This window comes from Zootoca vivipara, chromosome 16 (genome assembly GCF_963506605.1).
Source record: "Zootoca vivipara chromosome 16, rZooViv1.1, whole genome shotgun sequence".
Taxonomy (NCBI): Eukaryota; Metazoa; Chordata; class Lepidosauria; order Squamata; family Lacertidae; genus Zootoca; species Zootoca vivipara.
In genome coordinates, this window is record NC_083291.1 from 6617604 (window position 1) to 6643483 (window position 25880).

The 25880-nt window shown below is 47.1% G+C and overlaps 1 protein-coding gene across 5 annotated transcripts in view; it reads left to right on the top strand.

Moving 5' to 3' along the window:
* Positions 1-25880, top strand: part of MUSK (muscle associated receptor tyrosine kinase) — a 57996-nt gene that overhangs the window by 22746 nt on the left and 9370 nt on the right. For 3 of the 5 annotated variants that reach the window (XM_060268694.1, XM_060268693.1, XM_060268690.1), the window contains 7 exons: positions 5202-5465; positions 9636-9811; positions 11024-11047; positions 11926-12014; positions 12788-12947; positions 14867-15059; positions 24070-24261. In XM_060268694.1, coding sequence (XP_060124677.1) covers positions 5202-5465; positions 9636-9811; positions 11024-11047; positions 11926-12014; positions 12788-12947; positions 14867-15059; positions 24070-24261 — 1098 coding nt within the window. Of the gene's footprint in view, positions 1-5201; positions 5475-9635; positions 9812-11023; positions 11048-11925; positions 12015-12787; positions 12948-14866; positions 15060-24069; positions 24262-25880 lie in introns of those variants that run through there. The other 2 variants (XM_060268692.1, XM_060268691.1) reach the window with 2 other exon arrangements.

The following is a 25880-nucleotide window of genomic DNA, read 5'->3' on the forward strand; positions in this document are numbered from 1 at the left end:
GACTTGTAATCTGGTGAACCGGGTTCAATTCCCCGCTCCTCCACATGCAGCTGCTGGGTGACCTTGGGCTAGTCACACTTCTCTGAAGTCTCTCAGCCTCACTCACCTCACAGAGTGTTTGTTGTGGGGGAGGAAGGGAAAGGAGAATGTTAGCCGCTTTGAGACTCCTTTGGGTAGTGATAAAGTGGGATATCAAATCCCAACTCCTCCTCCTCCTCCTCCTCCCCCTCCCCCTCCTCCCCATTAGATGTAATCTCCTTCTTGTCTCTCGTCTGAAATGCCTGATGTGAAACTATCCCATTGTGATTACCCCACTCAGGGGCGTAGCAAGGGGTGTGCGGTAGGTGTGACCTGACTTTGATGTCCCCACTGAGGAGGGTGACAAAATGGCGGGCGGCACTCACCGCTGGGCCTGCAGCGCTCCCGAGCCAAGCATCTCGGGCGCCCACAGGCTCTACTCTGCCTGCCTGCTGCCTCCCCACCAGCTGTAGGGTGCCATACACCTCATCCCTGTGGGTGCCATGCTCCCTGCCCCACCCCATCCCTATGGGCGCCGTGCACCCCACCCCGCCCTTATGGGTGGTTTGCCCCGCCCCTGGTGCCAGAGAGGCTTCCTCCGCCGCTGACCCCACTCTTGCTAACAGCAGTCTGTGGAGTAAAGGGCTTTAGGGTGTGACGAATTATAGGGAGGAGCGAAAAGGTAAAATTCCCATCACCACTTGGCAAAGGGAGGAAACAAGAAGTTTACAAAGTGGTGAAATGCAAGAGACTGCAAGTTACCAATTGGTATTTGCTCATTGTCTTGCAGTTTATCTTTGCAAACTCCTTCTAAGCCTCTTGAACCAACCGTGATTTTGGAACGATGGAAGGGATTAGGTTCCCTTTGGTTTCAAGCTAATATGTTTTAATTGTTATAGCAACCCATTGCTGTGTTGGAGAATACAAGTCAAGCCAGAGTCAAATGTATTTGTTTTTAGCTGTAAGCTATTGCAGAGCTCTGGATAAAAGCAGAGGTAAGAATCAAAGTAAAACAAATACAAAATCTGACCCAAATAAAAATAAAAACACCAACATTGCAAGAACCTACACTCTCAATACAGAGACCCAAAATGAAATGGCGTCAGATTAATTGAACCATATGAATCTTGACAATATCTAAGCACATTGCAGTCACAACCAGGGCAAAAGTTGTTGATTGTGTGCCTTTCTTCAGTGCAAATATTGTATGGGATCTCCTAGCAATGACTGTATGAAGAATTTGAGTGGATCTAAAAAAAGGGAAACACATTTTTCAGTCTCAGGTTGATAATGTCAGAAAAGACCGAGACGCAACCTTAGTGTTGGCCAAAATTAACTAATTATGCATTTCTTACCTTTTTAAAATAATAATAATGATGATGATGATGATAATCCAGTTTTGTAATTGCTGCCCTAAAACTGATAGAACAAAAGCAAATAATTCATGGAAAAGCCTTCAGGATGAATCATCTTTCTAATCTTCTGAAACCATGTAATTTGTTTAACTGAACTTGATTGGATCTGTTCCATTAAACAAACATTTGGGAGCATGTCTTCAGGAATTTTGAGTTACATAAACCAACAGTTGAGAAACTGTTAAGTACTCTCTTTGTTCTGCCTGAAATATGCTGACTTGAGGCCTTAAATAAAACTCAAGACGTGCTCTTAAGGAAGGTTGTAAAGATCTTATTCTGAAAAGATTCAAAGTTAATAGATCCATGTTGTTTTACCAGCACACCATTCTTGTTGGCATTTGAAATTTAGACGACATATTGTTACAATGATTTTTTTATATTACAATCAAGCCACACTCCTATAACAGAACAAGGTGCTGCAGTGTAAAAGGAATGTTCAAAACCAGGCAGAAACGTCAGTAAAATTAATTCAATGAATGCAACCACTGCATTTGTGTGCATGCATCATTCATGAAAAGGGATTGAGCTACACACAGGAGAAACTTTAATCTTGGCTCGCCTGCTATGTCCACCGGGACATTGCACTGCTATTAGGTTACTGTCGCGATGAATCACTTCCTTTCCTGCAAAGACGAGCAAAATTTTTTAATCCAACCCTGATAGTATCCCAAAAGAAATGGAGTCAAGGGAGAAAGTTGCAACCTTGGTATGGAATGCTGAAAAAGAGAGAGAGGGGAAAAAAATCTGTGTCGCTACAGCTGGAAAGCATATTCACATATTGAGTGTAGCGGAAACCGTGCGTCATCTCGTCAATGGCAGGCAGCTCACTTCCTTCAAGCAAATAAGTTGGTGATGCATGTCAGCTGAGGGAAGGAAATTTTTTAACAGAGGTGCAGATAGCTCCTTTGGCATTTCCAAATATTTGGGACTGATATAAACTGAACTCTGTGACCTTTCTGTAAAATGACACAGAATGAACAGCAATCATGCTTACAGTTAGGTATGATCCTCCTGGCGAGGCAATGAAGACACTCATCTTTGAATTTCCATCTTCAACATCCCCTTGCTCTCTAACCAGTTAGGCTTCAGAACAGGGCCGATGCGTCCATTTAGGCGAACTAGGCAGCTGCCTAGGGCACCAAAATGGAGGGGGCGCTGGCCAGCCTGCCCGCCTCCCACCACCTGCCAGTGCTGCCTGGGGCTGCCTCCACTGCGCCTGTCAGCTGTTGAGTGGCTTCAGGCCGCTATCCTGAGGCTTGTGCTCCCCGTACGAAGCTCCAGAGGCGTGCGGGGAGCGCGAGCCTGGGGCCACCTCACCGCGCCTCTCTGCTGTTCAGTGGAGGCGGCCTCAGGCTCCCGCTCCCTGCGCGAAGCTCCGGAGGTGCACAGGGAGTGCGAGCTTGGGGCTGCCTCCTCCGTGCCTGTCACTGTTGAGTGGCTTCAGGCTGACAGCCGCAGTGGAGGCGGCCCCAGGCTCGCGCTCCTGCGTGAAGCTCCGGAGGTGCGCGGGGAGCACGAGCCTGGGGTTACCTTGTCGCGCCTCTCAGGTGTTTTTGTTTTTATTTTATATTTTTTCTACTTTTTAATTTTTAATTTTTATTTTTCTACTTTTTAATTTTTTCTATTTTCTATTTTTATTTTTTCTATTTTTATTTTTTATTTTTTCTATTTCTATTATTTACTTATTTATTTAAATTTTAACTTTTTAATAATTGGGGGGGGGGTTGGCGCCAGAAGGTGATCTTGCCTAGGGCGCAAAAAACCCTAGCACCGGCCCTGCTTCAGAATGCCTTTTCTCTTCCTCTTTGCCTTAGAAACACCCTCTCCCATTAGCCTTCACACATACAGGTGAAACTCAGAAAATTAGAATATCGTCAAAAAGTGCATTTAATTCAGGAACACAATTTAAAAGGTGAAACCAATATATGAAATAGATGCATGACATGCAAAGCAAGATATGTCAAGCCTTTATTTGTTATAATTGTCATTATCTGCCATTAGGCGGGTCAATTATAAATGGAATATAATTAATGAAATGTAATAGCGATGTTTAGTTTTGTATTATTGTAACTATTTGTTTTATTACTGTGGAATTTCCAAAAGAAAGCATTTGTAAAAATTAAAAAAACAAAACAAAAAACGTTGCATTACTGAAATAAATGCACTTTTTGACGATTTTCTAATTTTTCGAGTTTCACCTTTCCAAGTAACATGCAGAGAGTGGAAGGGGCTCACCTGTGCTGGCCCCGCCCACTCCCAAAGTCACTGCCCTTGCTGGCTTCACCACCAGACCTTTCTTCTTTGTTCACTGTATTTATTTATTACATCCATGAACCACTTTTCATCGCCTCATGTTCACAGAATGGATTCTGACAGCTACATAAAACAACACGTTAAAATTAGATTTCATTTAATTCAAAACAAATCTCGTAAATCAAGATTTACGAATGAAACATGCAAAGGCCTAGGAGAATAAGTGTGTGTTTTACCAAGTGATGGTGACACAGCAAAGTTGTAGTCATCTAGGGGGCTGGGGGGGGGTTCATAGCTGGGTACGGGGCACCACTACAGAGAAGGTCCTACAGAGAAAGGACACCGTAACAGTGGTTGAGGAGGAGGAGGAGGAGGAGGAGGAGAAGAAGAAGAAGAAGAAGAAGAAGAAGAAGAAGAAGAAGAAGAAGAAGAAGAAGAAGAAGAAGAAGAAGAGGAGGAGGAGTTTGGATTTGATATCCCGCTTTATCACTACCTGAAGAAGTCTCAAAGCGGCTAACATTCTCCTTTCCCTTCTTACCCCACAACAAACACTCTGTGAGGTGAGTGGGGCTGAGAGACTTCAGAGAAGTGTGACTAGCCCAAGGTCACCCAGCAACTGCATGTGGAGGAGCGGAGACGCGAACCCGGTTCCCCAGATTAGGAGTCTACCGCTCTTAACCACTACACCACACTGGCAACCCAGCATGGACAATAGTACAGGGGAAATAGCTTCACTCCTCAAATCTTTATAAAGAGTGCAAGCCAGAAAGACATTAGCCACTGACTCAATACTGCCATCTCCATAGGGACATAACCATTTTCCCAGTGGAGTTTTTTGAAATTGACCCTCAAGTACAGCCAAAGGCAGTATATTCAATCTTGCGAAAGTGAAAACACGGCTGTATTTTGGAATTCTTAAATTTTGCAAATAGGGTGCCAAAGTGTCAAAATGACTACTGGTAGGTGGAAAATAATCACACAATGGAGAAAAATTTCCTTATTGTGGCCAGATTATTCTGTCGCTCGATATCATATACATAGGCTCCGTCTGGTTAAATTCTTTGCTTTATGGAAGCCCAGTGTCAATAACTGTTGTGGTGATAAACCAGAAAAGTAAAGCTTTCGGTTGACAATTTTAGTCCAAGCGCTCTCATGACAATCTTGCAATACTAAGGGTAGTAGGCCAGTGGGGTTTAAATGTAGGCGAAGCCAATAATTAAATGTCCTACGCCAAGTCTGTAATTCAACAGAGGGGAGATTAGTCTCCAAGTGCAATGAAGCATTTGGAACACAGGATGGAAAAGAAAAAAAATTGCCTTAGGAACTTAGACTGAACAGCTTCTGTAGATCAAAGGTGAATGCCTGTCCAAATCTGAGCCCCATATAATAACTGTTCTAGGGGCTTAGCTTTAAACACTTCAAGTGCTGATGGTCTAGTCTGCAGATTTGTCTGCACAATTTGTCAACACTCAGAAATCCCAATGTGTGCGTTTTTCTCCACCCCCCCTCCATCAGACTCTACAAGGGTGATACAGGCTACTGCAGCACATACCGAGGAGATGTGTGTAGCGCTCTGTTGGCCAAGGATGCCTTCGTTTTCTTCAACGCTTCCTATGGAGACCCAGAGGAGACCCAAGAACTGCTTGTCCGCACAGCGTGGGCTGAGTTGAAAACAGTGAGTCCTTTTTGCCGCCCAGCTGCTGAGTCCCTGCTGTGTCATTACATCTTCCAGGAGTGCAATCCCTCCAGGATCGGAGCCGCCCCAAAACCTGTTTGCAGGTAACACAAGTGAGCAAAACAAACAAACCTGATCCTCATCCTGCTCCCCCCCCCCAATTTCACCACATCCTGCAGAAAAGGGTAGGGTACGCATGGAGAAATACAAAGAAGAACGTCGTATTTTGGATATGGTTTTGGAATTACATTCCAAATTATATTTTGGAATTCCAATTATATTTTTTCCACCTTGGAAGTCAAACGGAATCTGTTCCGGAAGTTCGTTTGGCTTCCAAAATGTTTGGAAACCAAAACACGGCTTCTGATTGGCTGAAGGATGCTCCTGCAGCCAATTGGAAGTCGCGGAAGCCCCGTCAGACATTCGGCTTCCGAAAATCATTAGAAAACCGGAACATTCACTTCCAGGTTTCGATCGTTCGGGAGCCGATTTGTTCAGGAGCCAAGGCGTTTGAGAGCCAAGGTACAATTATATATTTTCGTGATGAAACAGTAACAATATGGAAACATATGCTACCCACCCCCTGCCTACCCACCCACAGAGAAAAAAGCAGTTGCAAAGCTTTTGAGAATACCCAAAGCAGAAGAATTTAGAGTCCTAAACAGCAGAGGACAGAAGTTTCTCTTGCCAGTGTTCCAGTCTCAGGAACGCAGGCAAAAGATGAAGACTTTCTTCCTTAACGTATTATTATCGTTTCGCTATAAGAAGCTGTTAGAACTTTTGTCAGGATAAAATCTGCAGTATGTGTAAGGAGTGCTTTTGGTTTGACCATTGTTACATGGATTTTGTGTTGTCCAAAGAAGGATTCTTACTTTAAAATTTTTGTAAAGAATCTTTTTTTTGAAAAATTAATGCCCAGATAATCTTGATCATTGTCACCTGATAATTCTTAAAGAACCTAAACTGTCTACCAGGCCTTGAAGAACACTGAAAAAATGCCTACTCAAAACCTGAAGTTAGACAAGACAGATAGAATAGGAAATGAAGAGAGGAAATCCATGCTTTGAAACTGGCTTTTTAAAACAAGCTGTAGTTAAGGTTACCTGCAATTTAGTGGATTTGGCCAAATTTATGGAAAAGTGACAAAAATGCAGTCAAACGAAAATGAAAGCAAAACCTTCCAAACTCTTCCTTGTGGCTGCATGGAAGGAAGAGGCAGGAGAAGGTGAGCTAGTTCACTTAGTCATGTTTCTGACAAAGGAAGTCATGTTTTAATAATAATAATAATAATAATAATAATAATAATAATAATAAACCTCCCTAAAAAGGGCTGCCTTCAGACGTCTTCTAAAAGTCAGATAGTTGTTTATTACCTTGACATCTGGTGGGAGGGCGTTCCACAGGGCTGGTGCCATTACCGAGAAGGCCCTCTGCCTGGTTCCCTGTAACTTCATTTCTTGCAGTGAGGGAACCGCCAGAAGGCCCTTGGCGCTGGACCTCAGTGTCTGGGCAGAACGATAGGGGTGGAGACGCTCCTTCAGGTATACTGGGCCTGGATCTGAATGCAGCTACTTTGCTAATAACAAAAAAGAGAGGCTAAAAGTGAAAAATGAAACGCCATTTAGAAGTTCCAAATGTGTGTTGCTTTGAAATCAGATTATTTATTAATTGGCTATTGGCGTTGACGATGACTGCTGGGTATAAATATTGCTATGATTGTGCCTCAGTAGATGTGGAACAGGAAGTTAAGTTTTAATCATTAGTCCTATCCATTATTGGAGACAAATTGCAGGTGTTGTATGCTAGACATTCCTGATCATTTGGCAAGGCTTGGCTTGGTGTCTGTTTCATTCCCACCACCCACCATCCCTGACTGGAATGCTGCAAGTATCCTCAGCTAATCACTGGATCAGGCCCAACGAACCCCATTGGCTTGGGCTACTTCGGTCATTATTCCAGATCAAATGCGTATTTCACGACTGCGTTTGCATTGATCCAAAGTGTTGTTTCAGGTGTGCTCAAAAGGTCGAATCTGCTCTGTGGCATTTCTAGCTACTTTCCTCTGGACCTCCCCGTCCACAAATGCTGTCATGTCATATCACAGACCCCAGTCCCCGGGGGTTCCTAAAGTTATTTGCTGTTCAGGAACCATCCCGAGGCGAGAGCCTTGCTGGGCGTGCCGTACTTGGAACCAATCAGAGAGCTCCTTGGATCGCAGCCAGTGAACCTTTTCATCCCATGAATATTTGCATTGACTCATAGGTCATTTTGAAAATGCTAAGCCTTCCCAAATCCACCCTAAAGCAGGGCTTTCTCCCCAGAGGCTTGCATGGGGCTGGCCAGCCGCTGCTGCTACCACCACCTGTTAGTTCGAGTGAGAAGTAGTGTGGCTTTGTGTTTTGTTTGTAAGAGCATTTATCGGGTCATTTTTAGATGTGACCTCCAATAAATAAATAAACAGTCCTGTGCAATTAATTCTTTCCACCTGACTCTGATTTCCCAGTGGGCAGCCAGCAAGCCCGTGTTTTCATAGGAAAGCAATGAAACCTCCCAGTGCTCCTTGGAATACAACCTATATTCTTTCAGCATTGTTACTCAATGATTGGTGCATAGCTATTGCCTGGTAGGGAGCCAGTCGCTAGCATGTAGCGAAGAACCGGAAGCTGTTCTCTTGTATGAACTTCCTGAGTCATAACAGCCATGGGGTTTGCACCTGTCTGTTTGCTGTAAAGTGGGGATGGGGTGGGGTGGAAGGGGAGAGTGGGGAAGGAGGAGGAGCAAGTTGAATAAATCCAGATACTCTTCCATACTGCTCCATAGCGACTACACATGGAGGCCTGGTTCACTTGCTACTTTAAACCATGGTTAACATCTAGCCATGGTTGGCTTCCGGTTCCTGTCTGCCTTAATGGAGGCACCTCCCATGACAGCGGGAGATCATTGGCAAAGAAAAAACAAGGATGATTGAGGGTAATTATCCTTGCAAATTCCCCCCAGGGACAGGGGAATGGGCTCCACTCACAGTTTGTCTCGGTACCTGGCTCTCGCTCTGGCATGGGATGCGAGAGGCAGGGAGGCAATGAGTGCAAAAGCACTTTGCCTGACGATAACCCCCCAACGCCGCCATTAAGAAGCAGAGGTTCTTCTGTTAATTAGAGATACATTTAGCCATGGTTTAACATGAAGGATGCTGGTGCATTCTGCTGAAAAATCCCCACTTCACTCCTTCACTGACCCAAACCTGGGTTGGCGGTTTGTTGTTTTCCAAACAAAATCGAGAGTAATAGCCAAGGTTTGTTGTAGCCTAACGCGCATGGTTTGTTGCGGGAAATAAACCCGGGTTTGGACCAAGTGGCACGCCGAGGCTTCTGGTTTGCTGCTCCCAGTTCAGCAGGACCAAGAACAAAGAGGGGACTTTTTTTAGGAGTGCTTACCAGCCCTGCTCATTCTCATTTATAATTTCTCACGTTAACAGTGCCAGAGACTGTTCTGGAAACCAAATGGTCTCAACCAAAGCCACACTGTCTCTCCTTCTCCCTCTGCTTTAGCCGGACACTTTCTCAGGGATTGTTTAAACGGGCTTTGTTTTTGAGCTTTGTTTTGTTTTTAATGTCAAACCAGAATTTCAGGAGAAACACCAGCGTGTTCTGTGCTACCGCCATACCTTATCCTGAGAATGGAATTTTAATTTCTTTAAAGAAGAAAGTCCTGTGTGAATATGCTTGCAAAATCACAAGACAAGACCTGTTAAACCAGGCATCCCCAAACTGTGGCCCTCCAGATTTTTGGCCTACAACTCCCATCATCCTTAGCTAACAGGACCAGTGGTCAGGGAAGATGGGAATTGTAGTCCAGAACATCTGGAGGGCCGAAGTTTGGGGGTGCCAGTGTTAAACTTACGTGGGAAGTCTTTCCTTAAAGAGAAAGAAGCGCAGAGAACCAATGAAATATTCAAACTATATTCTTGTCTGATCTGTGGAAAGGGCCTGGTGGCGTCAAATGCTTCTGGTAACGTTCCAATGACACATTGTGTATCCAAATGCATTGCATGCCAGAAGCAACTTCCATTGAAATCAATGGTAAAAGAGTAGGGCAATGGCAGTGTCCGGCCAGATACTTAGCTAGCATTAAAAAAATAAGGACCAATGCAATCTGTACCGATTTAGGCCACATGGCGACTTTCTTGTATGCTGCTGGCTGTCCATAGTTAGGGTAATATTGTCGCCATCACAGCATTGACTGTGCATTCTGCTGTTGTTTGTGAACCACTCTAGAGAGCATTGCCTTGCTGTAAAGGACCTCTACTGCTTTAAAGAATGGCTTGCGATGGAAGAAAATGCCCGCAAAGGAATCTATAAGCCTGGATTGATGTTGCTTACCCTTCCCAAGTGCAACAGTCTCCCCAGCATAAAGCAGGACCCCGGTACTTGCACGAGGATCCCACAGTTTGGTAAGCAGTTCAATAAGTAGCCTGTCATCTCAACAAATGATTATGTGGTGTAAACTTTATATTTCTTCCCCCGAAGTTTTTTTTAAAAAAAGTTTTCTGAAATTTCACACAAACATTTCAAGGGTATGCCCCGCAGGGCCTTTTCAGTATTGGCCCCAACTTGGTGGAACGCTCTTTCCCAGGAGACCAGGGCCTGCGGGATTTGTCATCTTTCCGCAGGGCCTGCAAGACAGAGCTGTTCCGCCTGGCCTTTGGGTTAGACTCAGCTTGACCCCTGTGTTTTCCTCCCTCATGGCTTGGATTTATGGACTACTTGAAATGAGGCTGCATTTTAAATTTTAATACTGTATTTTAATCTGTATTTTAATTAATTGTTTTTATGTTTTATTGTAATTTTGTTGGTGTGAGCCGCCCTCAGCCCGGTTTTGACTGGGGAGGGCGGGGTATAAATAAAAATTTATTATTATTATTAATACATAACAAAATTTTTTTTAACTTCCCACCCCCTTTCTCATCGTGTTTTAATAGCTGTCTTCTATCTATTAAACCTTAACAAAACTACTGTCATTTTCAATAATAATAATAATAATAATAATAATAATAATAATAATAATTTATTATTTATACCCCGCCCATCTGGCTGGGATTCCCCTGCCACTCTGGGCGGCTTCCAACAAACATTAAAATACATCAAAAATCCCTTCTGTTGCTCACAGTTCAAATCCTGATCGCGTGTTCATCATATAATAATATTTCTTTAAATAATCCGAAAAGCAATAATTCTTCCACAAAACCTTCGCCATCAGGTTCTTTTATTTTTGCGGTTAACTTTGCCAGTTCTGCGTAATCCGTTGCCTTGCTTATCCAGTCTTCTTTAGTGGGTATTTCTGCTTCTTTCTATTTTTGTGCGTAGAGATTCCTGCCTGGACTTGTAACATACATAAGCAACTTAATCATCTTTTTGGGGACTTTTGTCCTTATAATCCCTAAAAGAAAAGCTTCAGGGTTGTTGTTGTTGTTTGGTATAGTCATTCTAAACATCTTTTTAACCTCATCATATATCATCTCCCACAATGCCCTTGTTTTCTTACAAGTCCACCATCAGAGCATGATGAGGGAGGGGGAAAACAGCGCTAACACCGCCCGACAGCGACATTTCAAAATCTTTCTGATACAAATTGATGACATCTTTGTGTCTTTTTCCTTCCCCAGAGCTTAAAAAGGAGGATATAACAAGTGAGTGGCTCTCTTTGGAATCTGCACTTTACCAGAAATGTTTTGTGGTTTGTTTGTTTAAAAAAAATATATTAGATTTTCTGCGGTAGCAGTAAATCGGGATGAAACAGGACAATAACAGGGGAATGGCGTTTTGATGACGATGTGGTGCAAAAAACCATGCATGCCGCAACAGTGCCAAGCACTTTATAAACTGCTGTGTGGAAGCACTCAGTGTTGCACTAATATAATGAGAATTATTATATAGCCTGGTGTTTGGTTATATTCATATTTATTAAATTTGTATTCCTCCCTATACGCGCAGATCTCATATGACTGTAGGGCATTAAATTTGATTGCATGCCAGCAATCATGTTTCTGTGCTATATTTTTGGATGTGGTTGAAGACTTAACGGGCGATAAGGAGGCTGCTGAAATGGGTGTCGTGGCATTTGGGGGGTGGGCAGGGGAACAGAACATAAGCAGAGCTTTGCTGGATCAGGCCAAAGATCCATGTAGACCAGGCATCCCAAACTTCAGCCCTCCAGATGTTTTGGACTACAATTCCCATCTTCCCCGACCACTGGTCCTGCTAGCTAGGGATCATGGGAGTTGTAGGCCAAAACATATGGAGGGCCGCAGTTTGGGGGTGCCTGATGTAGACCATCTTCTCACAGTGGCCAACCTAGTGCCTGTGGGAAGCCTGCAAGCAGGAGCTGAACGCTAAAGCACTCACCTTTACCTGTGATTTCCAGTGACTGGTAAAAGGACATTCTAAGATGGTCAGCCCAAGTTGTTGTCCGTCAGGAGGGCATTGAGATAGGGGCATGGCCTTCTATTCAGCCCAGTGGGATGTGGCCCCTTGCTTTATGGTTCCGTTTTCCTCTGTTTCTCTTCAGCAACTTGTTACAAAGGCAATGGGTTAACCTACGAAGGCCCTGTCAATGTCACAGCCTCTGGGATTCCCTGTCAGAAGTGGAACGAACAGGTAAGAAGGTTTATTTGAAGCTGGAGGGCAGTGATGGTTTAAGGCAGACGAGGCAGGGATTTGGCCAGGTGGAACTCACCAGAACTCATCAGTTCTGGCATCTGTCAAGTGGGCGCCATTGCCATTATAAGAGAACAAGGAAGGCGCTCATGGTGAGTTCTGGCACCTCTTTTTCAATAATAATAATAATAATAATAATAATAATAATAATAATAATAATAATTTATAGCCCGCCCATCTGGCTGGGTTTGCTTCCAACAGAACATTAAAATACAATAATCTGTTAAACATTAAAAGCTTCCCTAAAAAGGGCTGCCTTCAGATGTCTTCTAAAAGTCTGGTGGTTGTTTTTCTCTTTGACATCTGTTTGGAGGGCGTTCCACAAGGCGGGTGCCACTACCGAGAAGGCCCTCTGCCTGGTCCCCTGTAACTTTGCTTCTCGCAGGGAGGGAACCGCCAGAAGGCCCTCGCGCTGTACCTCAGTATCCGGGCTGAATGATGGGGGTGGAGACGCTCCTTCAGGTATACTGGGCCGAGGCCGTTTAGGGCTTTAAAGGTCAGCACCAACACTTTGAATTGTGCTCGGAAACGTTTTTCTACAAAAATAGCACTAACTTGAGGTCTACCTGGGAGCCAGTGGTACAAATCACTTCCATGGAAGCAAGTCTCATCGCCAACCAGTCCGTCGGACGTTTGATTATTGTTTTCCAAGATGCCAATAGAATTTAACTCACTCTGAAAAAGTATTCGTTTTCATTATTCCTTGTTGCCAGGTACCACATTCACATCGGAAAACCCCTCTGGCTTTCCCGGAGCTGTCCAGTGCAGAAAACTATTGCCGCAATCCAGGGGGTGAAAATGCACGGCCCTGGTGTTACACGAGAGACTCCTCTGTGAAATGGGAATACTGCAACGTGCCTCATTGTGGCGATGGTAAGAAACCATAACGTACAGTTTATAGCAAAAGATGCTCCTTGAGTGTTGATTTTATTACGCGTTGGCCCTAGTCCAGTTGTTTTCATTTCATTTTATTTATTGAAACGCATTTCTGAACCGCATAATGTTGAGAAATCTTTAAACCGTTAGCCCCGAAAGCTGCAGATGCGTTGCTTCAGAATCTTTAACGCTGCATTATTATTTTTTTACACTATGTGGTGTGTCCAGTTTTAGCTGGCTTGTTTTGAATCAATAAATTGTGCTGAGCGATGTGGCAGGCATGCCGTAGATCTGAGCTGCGTAGCACTATTGATAGCTTTGAGCCAGTCTACCAGATATCAGAATGCAGAACCACGAATCAATCTCCCCGTCTATTTCTGATGTCGAGACTGTCAGCACCGTTACTCGTGTCGCCAAAATGGCCCCACCTGCATGCAGACACTGGAGGCCTCAGCAGGCTTAGGGGAACTCCAGAGTTTGCAGAAGTACAGAAAATCTATAAGAGGGCAAATGCCTAAGTGGAGGGGGGGAGGGGAAGAACCCCCAAAACAGTCCAGTGAGCATTCAGTGTCCTCAATGACCATGGAATGTTGACTGATTTGATGACCCTTGTGGTTCCTTCCAACTCTACAATTTTATGATTCTATGACGGCTGTGGCAGGAAAACTGATTTTTTTTTGTTTTGTTTTTTAAGAATGGAATGGGGTGGAGTTTCTGGGACCCTGAACATTAACATTTACACAATGCAACATTTCAGTTTGCAAGAAAAGATACCATAAAGGACAAACTGCTCAAGATTTAGAAAGATTATAGGGTTTAACAGATTATAGTCTCTTATCTATTACATTTCTAGCCTTCTTGCCAACTCACAATTCCATATATATATATATATTCACCAGAAGCAGCTTAGTCATGCTGGCCACATGACTCGGAAGCTGTACGCCGGCTCCCTCGGCCAGTAAAGCGAGATAAGCGGCACAACCCCAGAGTCGTTCGCGACTGGACCTAATGGCCAGGGGTCCATATATATATATATCACTGTTCAATGAGAAATAGGCCTCATAATTAGAGAAGATTGGAAAACGTTTATTGAATACATGGGGGGGGGAATTGTGTACACCTGAAAACTTTGGCAGCATTAAGATAAATTCAACACTGTAAATAAGTTTTGATGGATGCAATAATGAAATACTGAATGGTTTAGTTTTTGTAAAATATCCAGGGATGTAGGATACGCAAAATGAACCTGCAAAGAGAAGAAAGGAAGTCATTGATATTTTAAGGATGTTTAAATGAATATTCTAAATTTTATAAAAATTATATATACAAGAAATAGGCTCCATCTGCACTATAAACACACCCTCCAACATATCTCTGATGGAAATAGGGACGTCCTATTCCATAATAAGAATAATTTTAATATTTCTAGCCCGCCCATCCAGCTGGGTTGCCCCAGCCACTCTGGAAGGGTTCCAACATATATAAAAACATAATAATATATAAAGAAAACCTTCCTTATACAGGCCTCCCTTCAGATATCTTCTAAAGGTTGTATAGTTACTTATCTCCTTGGCTCAAGGGTTGCCTAACTCCATACCCTCCAACATTTCTCTGATGAAAATAGGGATATCCTAAGGAACAGCGGGACATTCCAGGATCAAATCAGAGACCGGGGCGGCTTCTGTAAATCTGGGACTGTCCCTGGAAAATAGGGACACTTGGAGGGTCTGTATGCAGGGTACCCTGGGAAGAGGAATTAACCTTTAAACCAGCCTGGGAATTGTCACTCTTTGAGGGGAATTGAGGTCTCCTTGTTGATAGAATCCATGTATAAAAGCTATGTCTGTGCTAACTTAACATTTATCAAATAAATAAATGGCAAACAAGCGCTCTCAAATTCACTTTTTCCCTTTCAGCATCTTTGACCCAGGAAACCACGAAGTTGAGTGCCGCTGCTCCTCCACGTTTTCCCTTCGCCCCCTCTTCCTCCCCGACATACTCCATGACTGTCATTATCTCGATCATCTCCAGTTTTGCCATGCTGATCATCCTTGTGATCCTGGCTCTCATTTGTTGCCGGAAGCGCAAGCAGCTGAAAAACAAAACAAGGTAAGATCTGGGGCTTCCCTGGATGTAGCCTCCTTCAGAGAGAGATGCCTTTAAGTAAAATTCCTGGAGGGAGAGGGAGAGCGCTTCATGCCGTTAATTTCTGCTTTGAAACAGTGTTTACATTTGAAACTGCAGTGCTGATTTATTTAAATACAAATGAGGGATGTCACAGTGGCCGGAGTGGACTACTTCAGAGTAACGACGCTACGCAGCTCTGCATTTTATTCTTTTATTGGTGCTGCGTATTTACAGTGCTAAAGTCATTGCTATTTACACGGAGTGATGTGATCAGTCGGTTTCAGAACCTCCTAATGGCTTTTGGCGCGTCTTTCTCCAACACAAAAGCTTTGGCAGACCCATCCTCTTTCCCCTCCTCTTTCTGCGTAATTCCGGAGTTGGGGGGATGGGTCTCCCCCCCTTATTCGCCCCTTCCTGTCCCACCTGGGACCCTGGCTCCTCTACCTTGCCTGAGCCTCGGCCCCGACTTCCTGCTTCCCCACTGGCATCGGAACTCTCTCTGCTTTCCCCTGTGCTCGGGGATGGGCTTGAACTCAGGAGGGGAGGGACTTCGCGATATCCCCTGTCCCTCACATCCACCCCCCTCCCAAGCTCTCCCTCACCCCTCCCCAGGTCCCCCCCAGGTGTCGGTGACGACTGGAAGCCTAAGAACTCAGTACCTTCCGAGCCCGTTGGTGTGAACACCTCCCCCCAGTCCTGCAAGCCCCCCCCTTCCGCCTGGGAGGATGGGAATCCCAAAAAGTCCGTGGCGTCAGAGCTGGTGGGGGTAAAAATGTTCTGCCAATCTGCTCCTTCCTCTGACTGGGTGGATCTCGGTGACACCCATACCTCATCCTCTGGTTCCTCAAACTCCGCTTCCCAGCGCCATGGTGAACTGCTCTCCCGTGCTTCCTCCCCCTCCCCCTCCCTTTCCATGTGCCAGGGTTTGGGTCTATGGGGAAAGAGGGCGTGAAATTCTTCCACCAGGAATACCTCCTGTATCTGAGTGGCTGGGACCCATTCATTCTGGGACGGTGGAGCATCCTCCCATGCCATGAGGTACTCCAGTCCCCCCACCCCCCACCTTGAATCCAGGATGGCCGTGGCCTCATTGAGTTGCTCCCTGCCTTCCCTCTCCCCCCCTCCCTCAGGGGTTTGTTCGCTGTCTCGGAGCCTGCTGCTTTCCCTGTACGGCGACAGCAGCGATCTATGAAACACAGGGTGCACCCTCATGTCCTCTGGCAGTGCCAGCCTGTATGCCACCGGGTTGACCTGTTGCGTGACCGTGAAGGGGCCCAACCTTCTGGGCGCCAGCTTTTTGCATCGCCCTCTGATGGGAAGGCCCTCCGAGGACAACCAAACTTTGTCCCCCACCCTAATGACCTCCCCCGGTCGCCTGTGGCGATCTGCCCCCTTCTTGTACGCTTCCTTGGCTCTCTCCAAGTGTTCTCTGAGCTGCTGGTGCACCGTCTCCAGTTCCTCTGCCCAATCCTCAGCCTGTGGGCCCTCCTCCTCCTCCTCCCCCTCCCTCTCTGGGAAAGATCTGAGGTCACGCCCGTAATTGGCTTTAAAGGGCGACACCCCTGTGGAGACGTGCACCGCATTGTTGTAGGCAAATTCTGCCAGTGGCAGGCGATCCACCCAGTCCGTTTGCCGCTGGCTGACGTAGCATCTCAGGTACTGCTGCAGAATGGCGTTGACCCTCTCCGCCTGTCCATTGGTCTGCGGGTGTCTAGCCGTCGACAAGCTGACCTCCACCTGCAGGAGGTTCATGAGCCGCCGCCAGAACCTGGAAACAAATTGGCGGCCACGATCCGAAATAACCCTTAAAGGTAATCCATGCAGTCTGAATACGTGATCCACAAACAGTTTGGCTGTCTCTTCTGCAGAGACCGCCCTGGCACACGGTATAAAGTGGCACATTTTGGACATGAGGTCCACCACCACCAACACTGCGGTCTTGCCCCTGGACGACGGCAGGTCTGTGATGAAGTCCATGGACACTACTTCCCACGGCCTGTGCGGTGTGGCTAAGGGCTCCAGCAAACCTGCTGGTGGCGCTCTGACCACCTTTGCCCGCTGGCAGGTGTCACAGCCCCTTACATAATCCCTCACATCCTCCCGCACCCCTGGCCACCAGAAGTGTCTCATGACTAGGTGAGCGGTTTTGTCCCTCCCAAAATGACCCGCCGTTGGGTTGTCGTGCATCTGCTTGAGGACCGTACGTCTAAGCTGGGTGGTGGGCAGGTACAGTGCACCCTTGTAGAAAAGCAGCCCCCTGCGTTCTGCAAAGTCTTTTGCCTGCTCCCCCCCCTTCTCAGTTCTCTGAAGATGCGGTTGGCAAATTCATCCGCTGCTGTCAGTGCTGTGAGTTCCGCCTCGCTCACCACTGCTGCTCCGCAGGACCATGCTGACGGGGGGGAAATGTGCCTGGGTGCCAGTGGCGCCTCCTCCTCCATGTACTCTGGCTTGCGGGAGAGGGCATCCGCCCTGACATTCTGCTCTCCCGGGATGTAGTGTATGGAGAAGTTGAAGTTCGAGAAGAACTCTGCCCACCGTATCTGCCGCTGGTTGAGCACCCTGGCAGTTCTCCAGAACTCCAGGTTCTTGTGGTCTGTGCACACCTGGATGGGGTGCTTGGCGCCCACCAGGAAGTGTCTCCAGTGCTGGAACGCAGCGTGGATCGCAAGAAGTTCCCGATCAAACACCGTGTAGTTTCGCTCTGGCTGGGTCAACTTCCTGGAGAAGAAGGCACAGGGTCTCCACTCTCTGTTGGCGTCCAGTTGCAACAAAATGGCGCCCACAGCTTTATCAGAAGCATCTGTCTCCACGCGTAGGGGCGCGTCCTGAACCACGTGGAACAGGTTCTGGTCTGAGGCGAACACCCTCTTGAGGCTTTCAAACGCTGCTTGCGCCTCTGGTGTCCACCTGAACTTCTGCTTGCCTCTCAGGCAGTCAGTGATGGGAGCCGTAACGCGAGAGAAGTTCTTGATGAACTTCCTGTAGAAGTTGGCGAAGCCTAGTAGGCGTTGGGCATCTTTGCGCGTCCTGGGGCTGTGCCAGTCCAGGATGGCCTGCACCTTGTCCTTGTCCATCGCCAGCCCCTTGTCTGACAGCTTGTAGCCCAGGAAGTCCACCTCCTTGGTGTGAAACTTGCACTTCTCCAGCTTCACATACAGGTGGTTCTCCTTCAGGCGCTGCAACACCTCCCTGACATCTTTCACATGCTGCACTGGGTCATCGGAATAGATAAGGATGTCATCCAGGAAGACCAAGCATTTCCTGAAGAGGAGGGACCCCAGGACGTGGTGCATGAAGGCCTGGAAGCATGCTGAGCCCCCTTGCAACCCGAAGGGCATCACCAGATATTCAAAAGAGCCCAGAGGCGTGAACATCGTGGTTTTCCATTCATCGCCTTCCCGGATCCTGATCAAGTTGTACGCCCCCCTCAGGTCTAGCTTGGTGAAAATCTTGCCCCTGCGTGCCGCTGTCAGGAGATCATCCACTCTGGGCATGGGGAAAGCCACTGGCTCTGTTACTGAATTCAGCCGTCTAAAATCCACCACAAGACGGCGCTGTTGCGTGTCTTTCTTGTCCACCCAGAAGACTGGGCTGCCCCCTGCTGCCTTGCTTTCTCTGATGAACCCCCGCTTGAGGTTCTTGTCGATGAAAGCGCGCAGATCCTCCAGTTCCTGGTCTGACATGGCGTACAGCTTGGCTGGGGGTATAGTTGCCCCTGGCACCAGGTTGATCTGGCAGTCAAAAGGCCTGTGTGGGGGTAGGTGGTCGGACTCCGCTTCGCTGAAGACCTCCTGCAGGTCCCAGTACGGCTTGGGTATCGCCTCACCCCCTTTGATGTGCATGGTGGCCACCGTGGCTATCGGAGGCCCCTCCCCTGGTTGGTGCTGCATGCAATGTTCCAGGCAAAAGTCCGATCCAAAAGTGATGCATCTCTGGTGCCAACTGATGGAGGGGTCGTGGCGCGCCAGCCAGCTCATGCCCAAGACGATGGGGGGGTCTGAGATGGTTGTGACGTTGAATGCCAGTGTCTCTGAGTGCCTTCCCACCGTCATTCTCATGGGGGGGGGTTTGATGAGTGATGGCCCCTCCCAGCAGCTCTCTGCCGTCAATGGTTGCCACGTGCAGGGGAAAATCCAGCTGCAGAAGCTGGATCTGGTGCTCTTCTGCAAAGTTTCTCGAGAAGAAGTTGGCTGAGGCACCACTGTCAATTAGGGCGAGGACCGTCAGGGGATAGCCATTTGGGAGCGTGAGCGTCACTTCTAGAACCACTCCTGCTCTGGGAGGGGTGGGCTGGCTCTGCTCCTCTCTGTGCGGGTGGGTGGGCTGGGGCTGTTGTCTGCTGACTGTGCCTGGCTGCTGCCCCTTGTCTCCTGCAGCCAGGCTTTCCCGTTTCCCTGCTGTGGTGCTGCATCAGTGGGGGAGGGCACAACCGTTCCCGCCTTTCCTTGCCACTCCCTGCGATGTGGGCAGTCTCTGACGAGATGCTGGGGGGAGTTGCAGAGAAAGCAATTCCCACCCCTTCCCTCCTTGCGTCTTGGCGCCGCCGGGGTTTGAAAAGCCCGCGCGCGCGCACTATCAATCTGCATGGGTTCCTGGTCCTGACTGGCCCCAGGCGTGGCTTGAAAGGGTTGTTGGGGGAGTGGCTTCTCCTGCGACCGTGGGAACCAAGCCCGCTTTGCGCGCGTTGCTTGCTTGTCGCTCCACCGGGATTCCTGTCTCACCCCCACCGCCAGAGCCGCTTTGCTCAGCTGATCCATATTACTGGGCTTTGGACCTCTCGAGAGCTCATCCTTCACCTCCTCATGCAACCCCAAGTAGAACGCCGCTTGCATTGGGGGTGACTCGAGTTCCCACCCCAATCTGTGCACCAGCATGGTGAATTTCGCCCAATACGCGCGAACTGTCATATTTCCTTGGCGTAAATTATGAAGTTCCTCCTTAGTCTGGTCCATATGACTATCGGACGAATACATCGTTTTCAAACCTTCTAGAAATAGTTTGACATTCTTCATGCAAGGATTCTTTGTTGCGATTAACGGTCTTAGCCACTCCCTGGCTGCCCCGGTAAGGTGCTCCACAATAAACGCTACCCTGTGCTCATCATCAGGGAACTCAGCGTGGTGCAGCTCAAGAGCATACACAATCTCAGTCTCAAAGCCCTGATATTCCCTCGGGTCTCCATTGAACTTGCTTACTAGCGTCCCGGCTCTCCTTCCTGGCAGCACTTGGACTTGGGGTGCCCCTCCCGCCTTGTTTTTCTCTGCATCCAGCTTGTTTTGGAGGTCTACCGCCACCGCCCTTAATTCCTGCTCTCTTTCCTGTAGCGCTCTCACCTGTTCCGCAAGTTGTAGCCGGTCGTCCTGGACCTTCTTAGTCTCTTCTTTAGCTGCCTTCAATTCCCCCTGCGCCTGCAGCGACAGCTGCTGCAGTTCTTGCTGGGCTTGCTCCGCGATCTGCCGCCATCTCTCCGCCTCTGACACGCTCATCCCGGCAACTCCAAAGTAGCCCAAAAAGGATTAGGAGGTTGCTGTCACAGTGGCCGGAGTGGACTACTTCAGAGTAACGACGCTACGCAGCTCTGCATTTTATTCTTTTATTGGTGCTGCGTATTTACAGTGCTAAAGTCATTGCTATTTACACGGAGTGATGTGATCAGTCGGTTTCAGAACCTCCTAATGGCTTTTGGCGCGTCTTTCTCCAACACAAAAGCTTTGGCAGACCCATCCTCTTTCCCCTCCTCTTTCTGCGTAATTCCGGAGTTGGGGGGATGGGTCTCCCCCCCTTATTCACCCCTTCCTGTCCCACCTGGGACCCTGGCTCCTCTACCTTGCCTGAGCCTCGGCCCCGACTTCCTGCTTCCCCACTGGCATCGGAACTCTCTCTGCTTTCCCCTGTGCTCGGGGATGGGCTTGAACTCAGGAGGGGAGGGACTTCGCGATATCCCCTGTCCCTCACATTCTTCCATCGCGGGGGGAAATAATTAGAAGCAAGGGCGGCGAAGAAGAATTTGGCTCACCAATGTTGTGCATGGTTTCTTCAGCAGAAGGACAGTCCTAATCATGCTTAATCAGAAGTTCCACTTGGTCTAACGTAATGACAACACTTAGGATTCTGCATGAAGAAAAATGGAAGGAAGAAGTTCCCACCAAAGAAGAATGGATAAACAGAGTGATGGATTATGTGGAATTGGCAAAGTTGACAGCTAAAATAAGAGAACCTAATGAGGATTGTTTTGTGGAAGGATGGAAGCCCTTTTCAAATTATTTAAAGAAATACTATAGCATGACGAATTTGCAAGCAGGATTTGATCTATGAGCCACGGAAGGAATGAGAGATTATTGTATTGTTGTTATGGCATAAGAGAGAGAAGATAGGGTGCAGCAAGGGGGAGAAATAAAAAACGCTATGGAAAACGAGGTGGGAAGTCGACAAAACGAATGAAAAAATTATGATGTATTGGAGTCTCCATATGAAATTTTTGAAAATTTGGGGGTTGGGGAATGAAGAAGTCCCACTTGGACTAATAGTTCCTGTAGTAGAGCAGAGATGAGGGACTCATTTCAACCCAAAAGCTGCCTTGCCTAGGGAGCAGCCTTCTGGCATCCTAATGGTGGGCTGGGCGATGGGTGGAACTCTTGCCTTTGCAGAAGAGATTACAGTCCAACTATGCAAAAGTCAGAGGAACATCAGTCCATGCAGGTAGTGAGAAGCATTTGAGGGAGCAAGAAGTGTTCAAGCTCAGACAAAAGAACTGGAGGGTGTGTGGGCAGGATCAAGGAGGCGGTGGGGCCTTAAAGGGGTTCCAAGGGCCAGATAGAGAGGCCTGGGGAGCCACATGTGGCCCTGAACCCCGAGGTTACCCACTCCTGAATAGTGAAAGTGTTTCTGTGCCAAGTAGAGCACTCACTGTTTCCATTGTGAATATGAACTCAAAGTGTCATTGCAAGTCATTCTTCTCATGATGGGCAATCGGTTGCAGCAGCCAGCGGAAGATAGGCAGCGCCAATTGGCCATGTGATTGGTTGCTGCGCCAAGGCCTGCTGATGATTGGCTGTGGCAATTGGACGTTGACGCCTTGGCGTGCTTGCAATTGGCTGTGGTTGCGTCGAGTGGGCAGTTGGGCTTTTTGCGGCAAGCATTCAGACAACTGGTGCCTGGGGCAATGAGTGCGATTTGCATTGGTGGGCAGACTGTAAAGCGATTGGCGGCGGTGACTCCTCCCCTCAAAGAAGCTCTATAAAACTGGGCAATCTTCTCTCCCCCCCCCCAAAAGCTCAAGAACTCTGGGTAATTCCCCCCCCCCAAAAAACTTTGTTGTGGTCCAAAAAAATAGGGGTCATCTTAGCAATAGGGGCGTGTTATACACAAAAAAATACGGCATTTGGGTTAAAACGCATACAAAAATTCCTATTTTAGGATAAATGCATGAGCTGTGTCTTGTGAAAAAGTGCATTCAGAGGGTGATGCAAACATTGTGCACTCCTTTTTTGTTAAAAAAATATCAGATTGAAGCAGAAATTGGACGGAAAGGATTTATGAATCAGCACATGCGAAATGATTGTGGACTAGAAATAGTCAGGCGGGGTCACGACAATTGCTCATATTAAAAACAGACTCGTGTCATTGGCTGACGTAATGCACATTTTGACCTTTGACCTTGAAACCCTTCTCTCCCCATTTTGGTTACCACCTGTCTAACAGGCATACTGAAGGCATCTTGCCTACATACAAGAACTTCTCCGGTAACCATTTTCTATGTTTGTTCATAAATGATTATCTTAAACGGGGTAAAAAATAGGGTCTAAAAAATTGCGCGAGAAGCTAGCTAAGCAGCATAGTCAAGGGTCGAGCCAGCCCTACCATTAGGCAGAGGGATAAAGATTTTTCAGGGACGGGGAGATTCTCAGCAAGATGTAGAAAGGCATTGGATATGGGCAAGGTTAGATTACAATGGAGCAGTGTATTTTAGGAGCAGTTGTTGTAGTTACCTTTTTATAACTCATAATAACTAGAGCAGTCTTCCCAACACGAGGCCACATAGCTGCCCTTTGCTGAAGTAAAGGGAAAGTATTTTTGGCACATTTGACTTATGTATGTAGGCCAGTTTAATTGTCACTCAGTGTGAAGAACCAGGAATACAGATGTTCCTGGGGACCAAAGGGAAGAGATGGCACTTCTTCCGACATAAAATGTAACCCTGTCGACTCCTGGAATAAAAATAGCTTCATACAGATATCCCATCTTTTCTATATTTTTCTTGCATTAATTATTTCCACATACACCTCTCTGCAGACTGCTGGTGCTATTTGATCTCTCAACGAGGGTCTCCTATTTTAATTGTTGCTGTTTCAAAGGCATTGCTTTAATGCATATTTTAATTATGGATGCTTACGTTTTGATGTTTTAATAGGATCATTTCTTCTGTTTCTTTTACTTGTGGATGCATTCAATTATTGAAGTTTATTTTTAACACTTGTGTAATTGATTTTGTTCTCTGGTAAACTGCTTAATATCCACAGCAAACATCATCAACAACATTATGCTTGCTTGGAAACGATGCCTTATGAGGAACGGCTTAGGGAGCTGGGTATGTTTAGCCTGGAGAAGAGAAGGTTAAGGGGTGATATGATAGCCATGTTCAAATATATAAAAGGATGTCATATAGAGGAGGGAGAAAGGTTGTTTTCTGCTGCTCCAGAGAAGCGGACACGGAGCAATGGATTCAAACTTCAAGAAAGAAGATTCCACCTAAACATTAGGAAGAACTTCCTGACAGTAAGAGCTGTTCGACAGTGGAATTTGCTACCAAGGAGTGTGGTGGAGTCTCCTTCTTTGGAGGTCTTTAAGCAGAGGCTTGACAGGCATATGTCAAGAATGCTTTGATGGTGTTTCCTGCTTGGCAGGGGGTTGGACTGGATGGCCCTTGTGGTCTCTTCCAACTCTATGATCTATGATTCTAATCTTGCAACAAATCTTCCACCCATTGTTTCAGGGAGTCAGCACCCCCAGCCCTGACAACACTTCCTTCTGAGCTCTTATTGGACAGATTGCACCCCAATCCCATGTACCAGCGCATGCCTCTGCTCTTGAACCCAAAGCTATTCAGTCTGGAGTATCCACGGAACAATATCGAATATGTGAGAGATATTGGAGAAGGCGCTTTCGGCCGGGTCTTCCAAGCAAGGTAAATGACCAGCTGTGATCTCTGGTCGTTTCTGTTTGCATGAACCCCAATGTTAGACTATGTTTTGATGAATTAGCTAATCAAGGAATGGCTATTGCCCCCAAAAGGCAGAGGTCAAAAAGGCAATTTAACTTGAGTTGAGGCAGAAAACGGTGTCGCTCGTGGTTGCCAAACCACATGGGCCAGCCTTGCAGCTGTGTTGCTGTCCTGGAAGATTTGTTTTCAGATGGGCACGAGGCCATTCTCGGGCATTTGACAATGATGTGACATTTACCGTATCCACACTGCAGCTGTCACACTGCCATATGTCCGGAGCGGGCGACATGAGAACTGGAAGTTTGCTTTGGAGACTGGGACTTCCTATAGCTACTGGGTAGTAAAACACCCTGACATTTCAGCAACAGCTGGGCAAGTTGGCTTTGGGATGGCTGCTTCATTCCCCCCAGGCGGGCGTCTCCTTCTATATAATGCCATACATAGGGACAGCACGGAGATGGCATCCCCATAGACGTGGCCATGGGCCAGCTCAGACATAAATAATCTCAGCTGAATAAAGGGGGGTTTATTAAGGCAGGAGGGAGTATGTGCTTGAGGGGGGGCCTGTCAGGTTCCCTTCCCACCTCCTTCCGAGCCCCATCTTGAGGCCAGATGCGCTCAGATCATGCTAGGACGTGGGAAAGGGATTTCTAAGCAGGGCTCCTGAGCCTCGTGTGGGAATGTTCAGGGTGGCAGGAGAGGATATATTGTTTATTAATATCCTTCCTAACTTGCGCTAGCAAGTTTCTTTATGTGGCAGAGTTACATTCCCCTTTCTTACATGCACAGCAGATAGCTGGCTGCAGGCTTGTGTAAGCCTCTCACTGTTATACAATTCAGTCTGCCTAAAATTGAATTGTGCGTTCCAAGTAAGTTCCCTTTAATCCCTCTTAAAAGAATAAAGACAGGGCAATCTTATTTAAAGTCAATAAAAGAAGTTTACTCACATCAGTTCACAGTTGGATTCCTGAATATGTGCATGTGGATCTACCCCATATGGGGAATAGTCCCAGTGCTTCTGCTAGCTAGCAGAGCACTCCTAGCTACAAAGCTGGTCCACTCCTAGCTACAAAGCTGGTCCAACAAAGAAGGGAGTGAAAAAGAGAGAAGGGAGAGAGTCCTTTTGTTACCTGGACAGGTAAGGTCACGCCCACCTCTAGTCACATGCAAGGGAAGGATGCTCCAGCCCAGGAGGAACAGGAAGTTTCGACTGGCTGGACCAACATCCCCTTGTATGTCCATTCTAGGAAAACAAGGAATGTTGTATTTGACTGCTCCCAGTGGATTGCATCCCACACCTCGGATGGTGACTAAACAAGCAGCAGAGGAGCAGGCACAGTGCCTGTTCTGGCACCAGCTCTGTGGTAGGAACCCCTTCACTTGTGGCCCAACTGTCTTGTGATGGGGACTGCAAGGGTGCAGGAACCTACTGGCACAGGTAGGTTAACAAGCAAGCACCCTCATTGCTGCCACAGAACCGGCGTGGCACGAAGGAGGCCAAAGGTTTGGCAGGCCGGGAATTTATCATGGCCCAGGTTGCAATGCTAAGTGCTGCTATTGGGCAGTTGGTCTCACGCCATTGG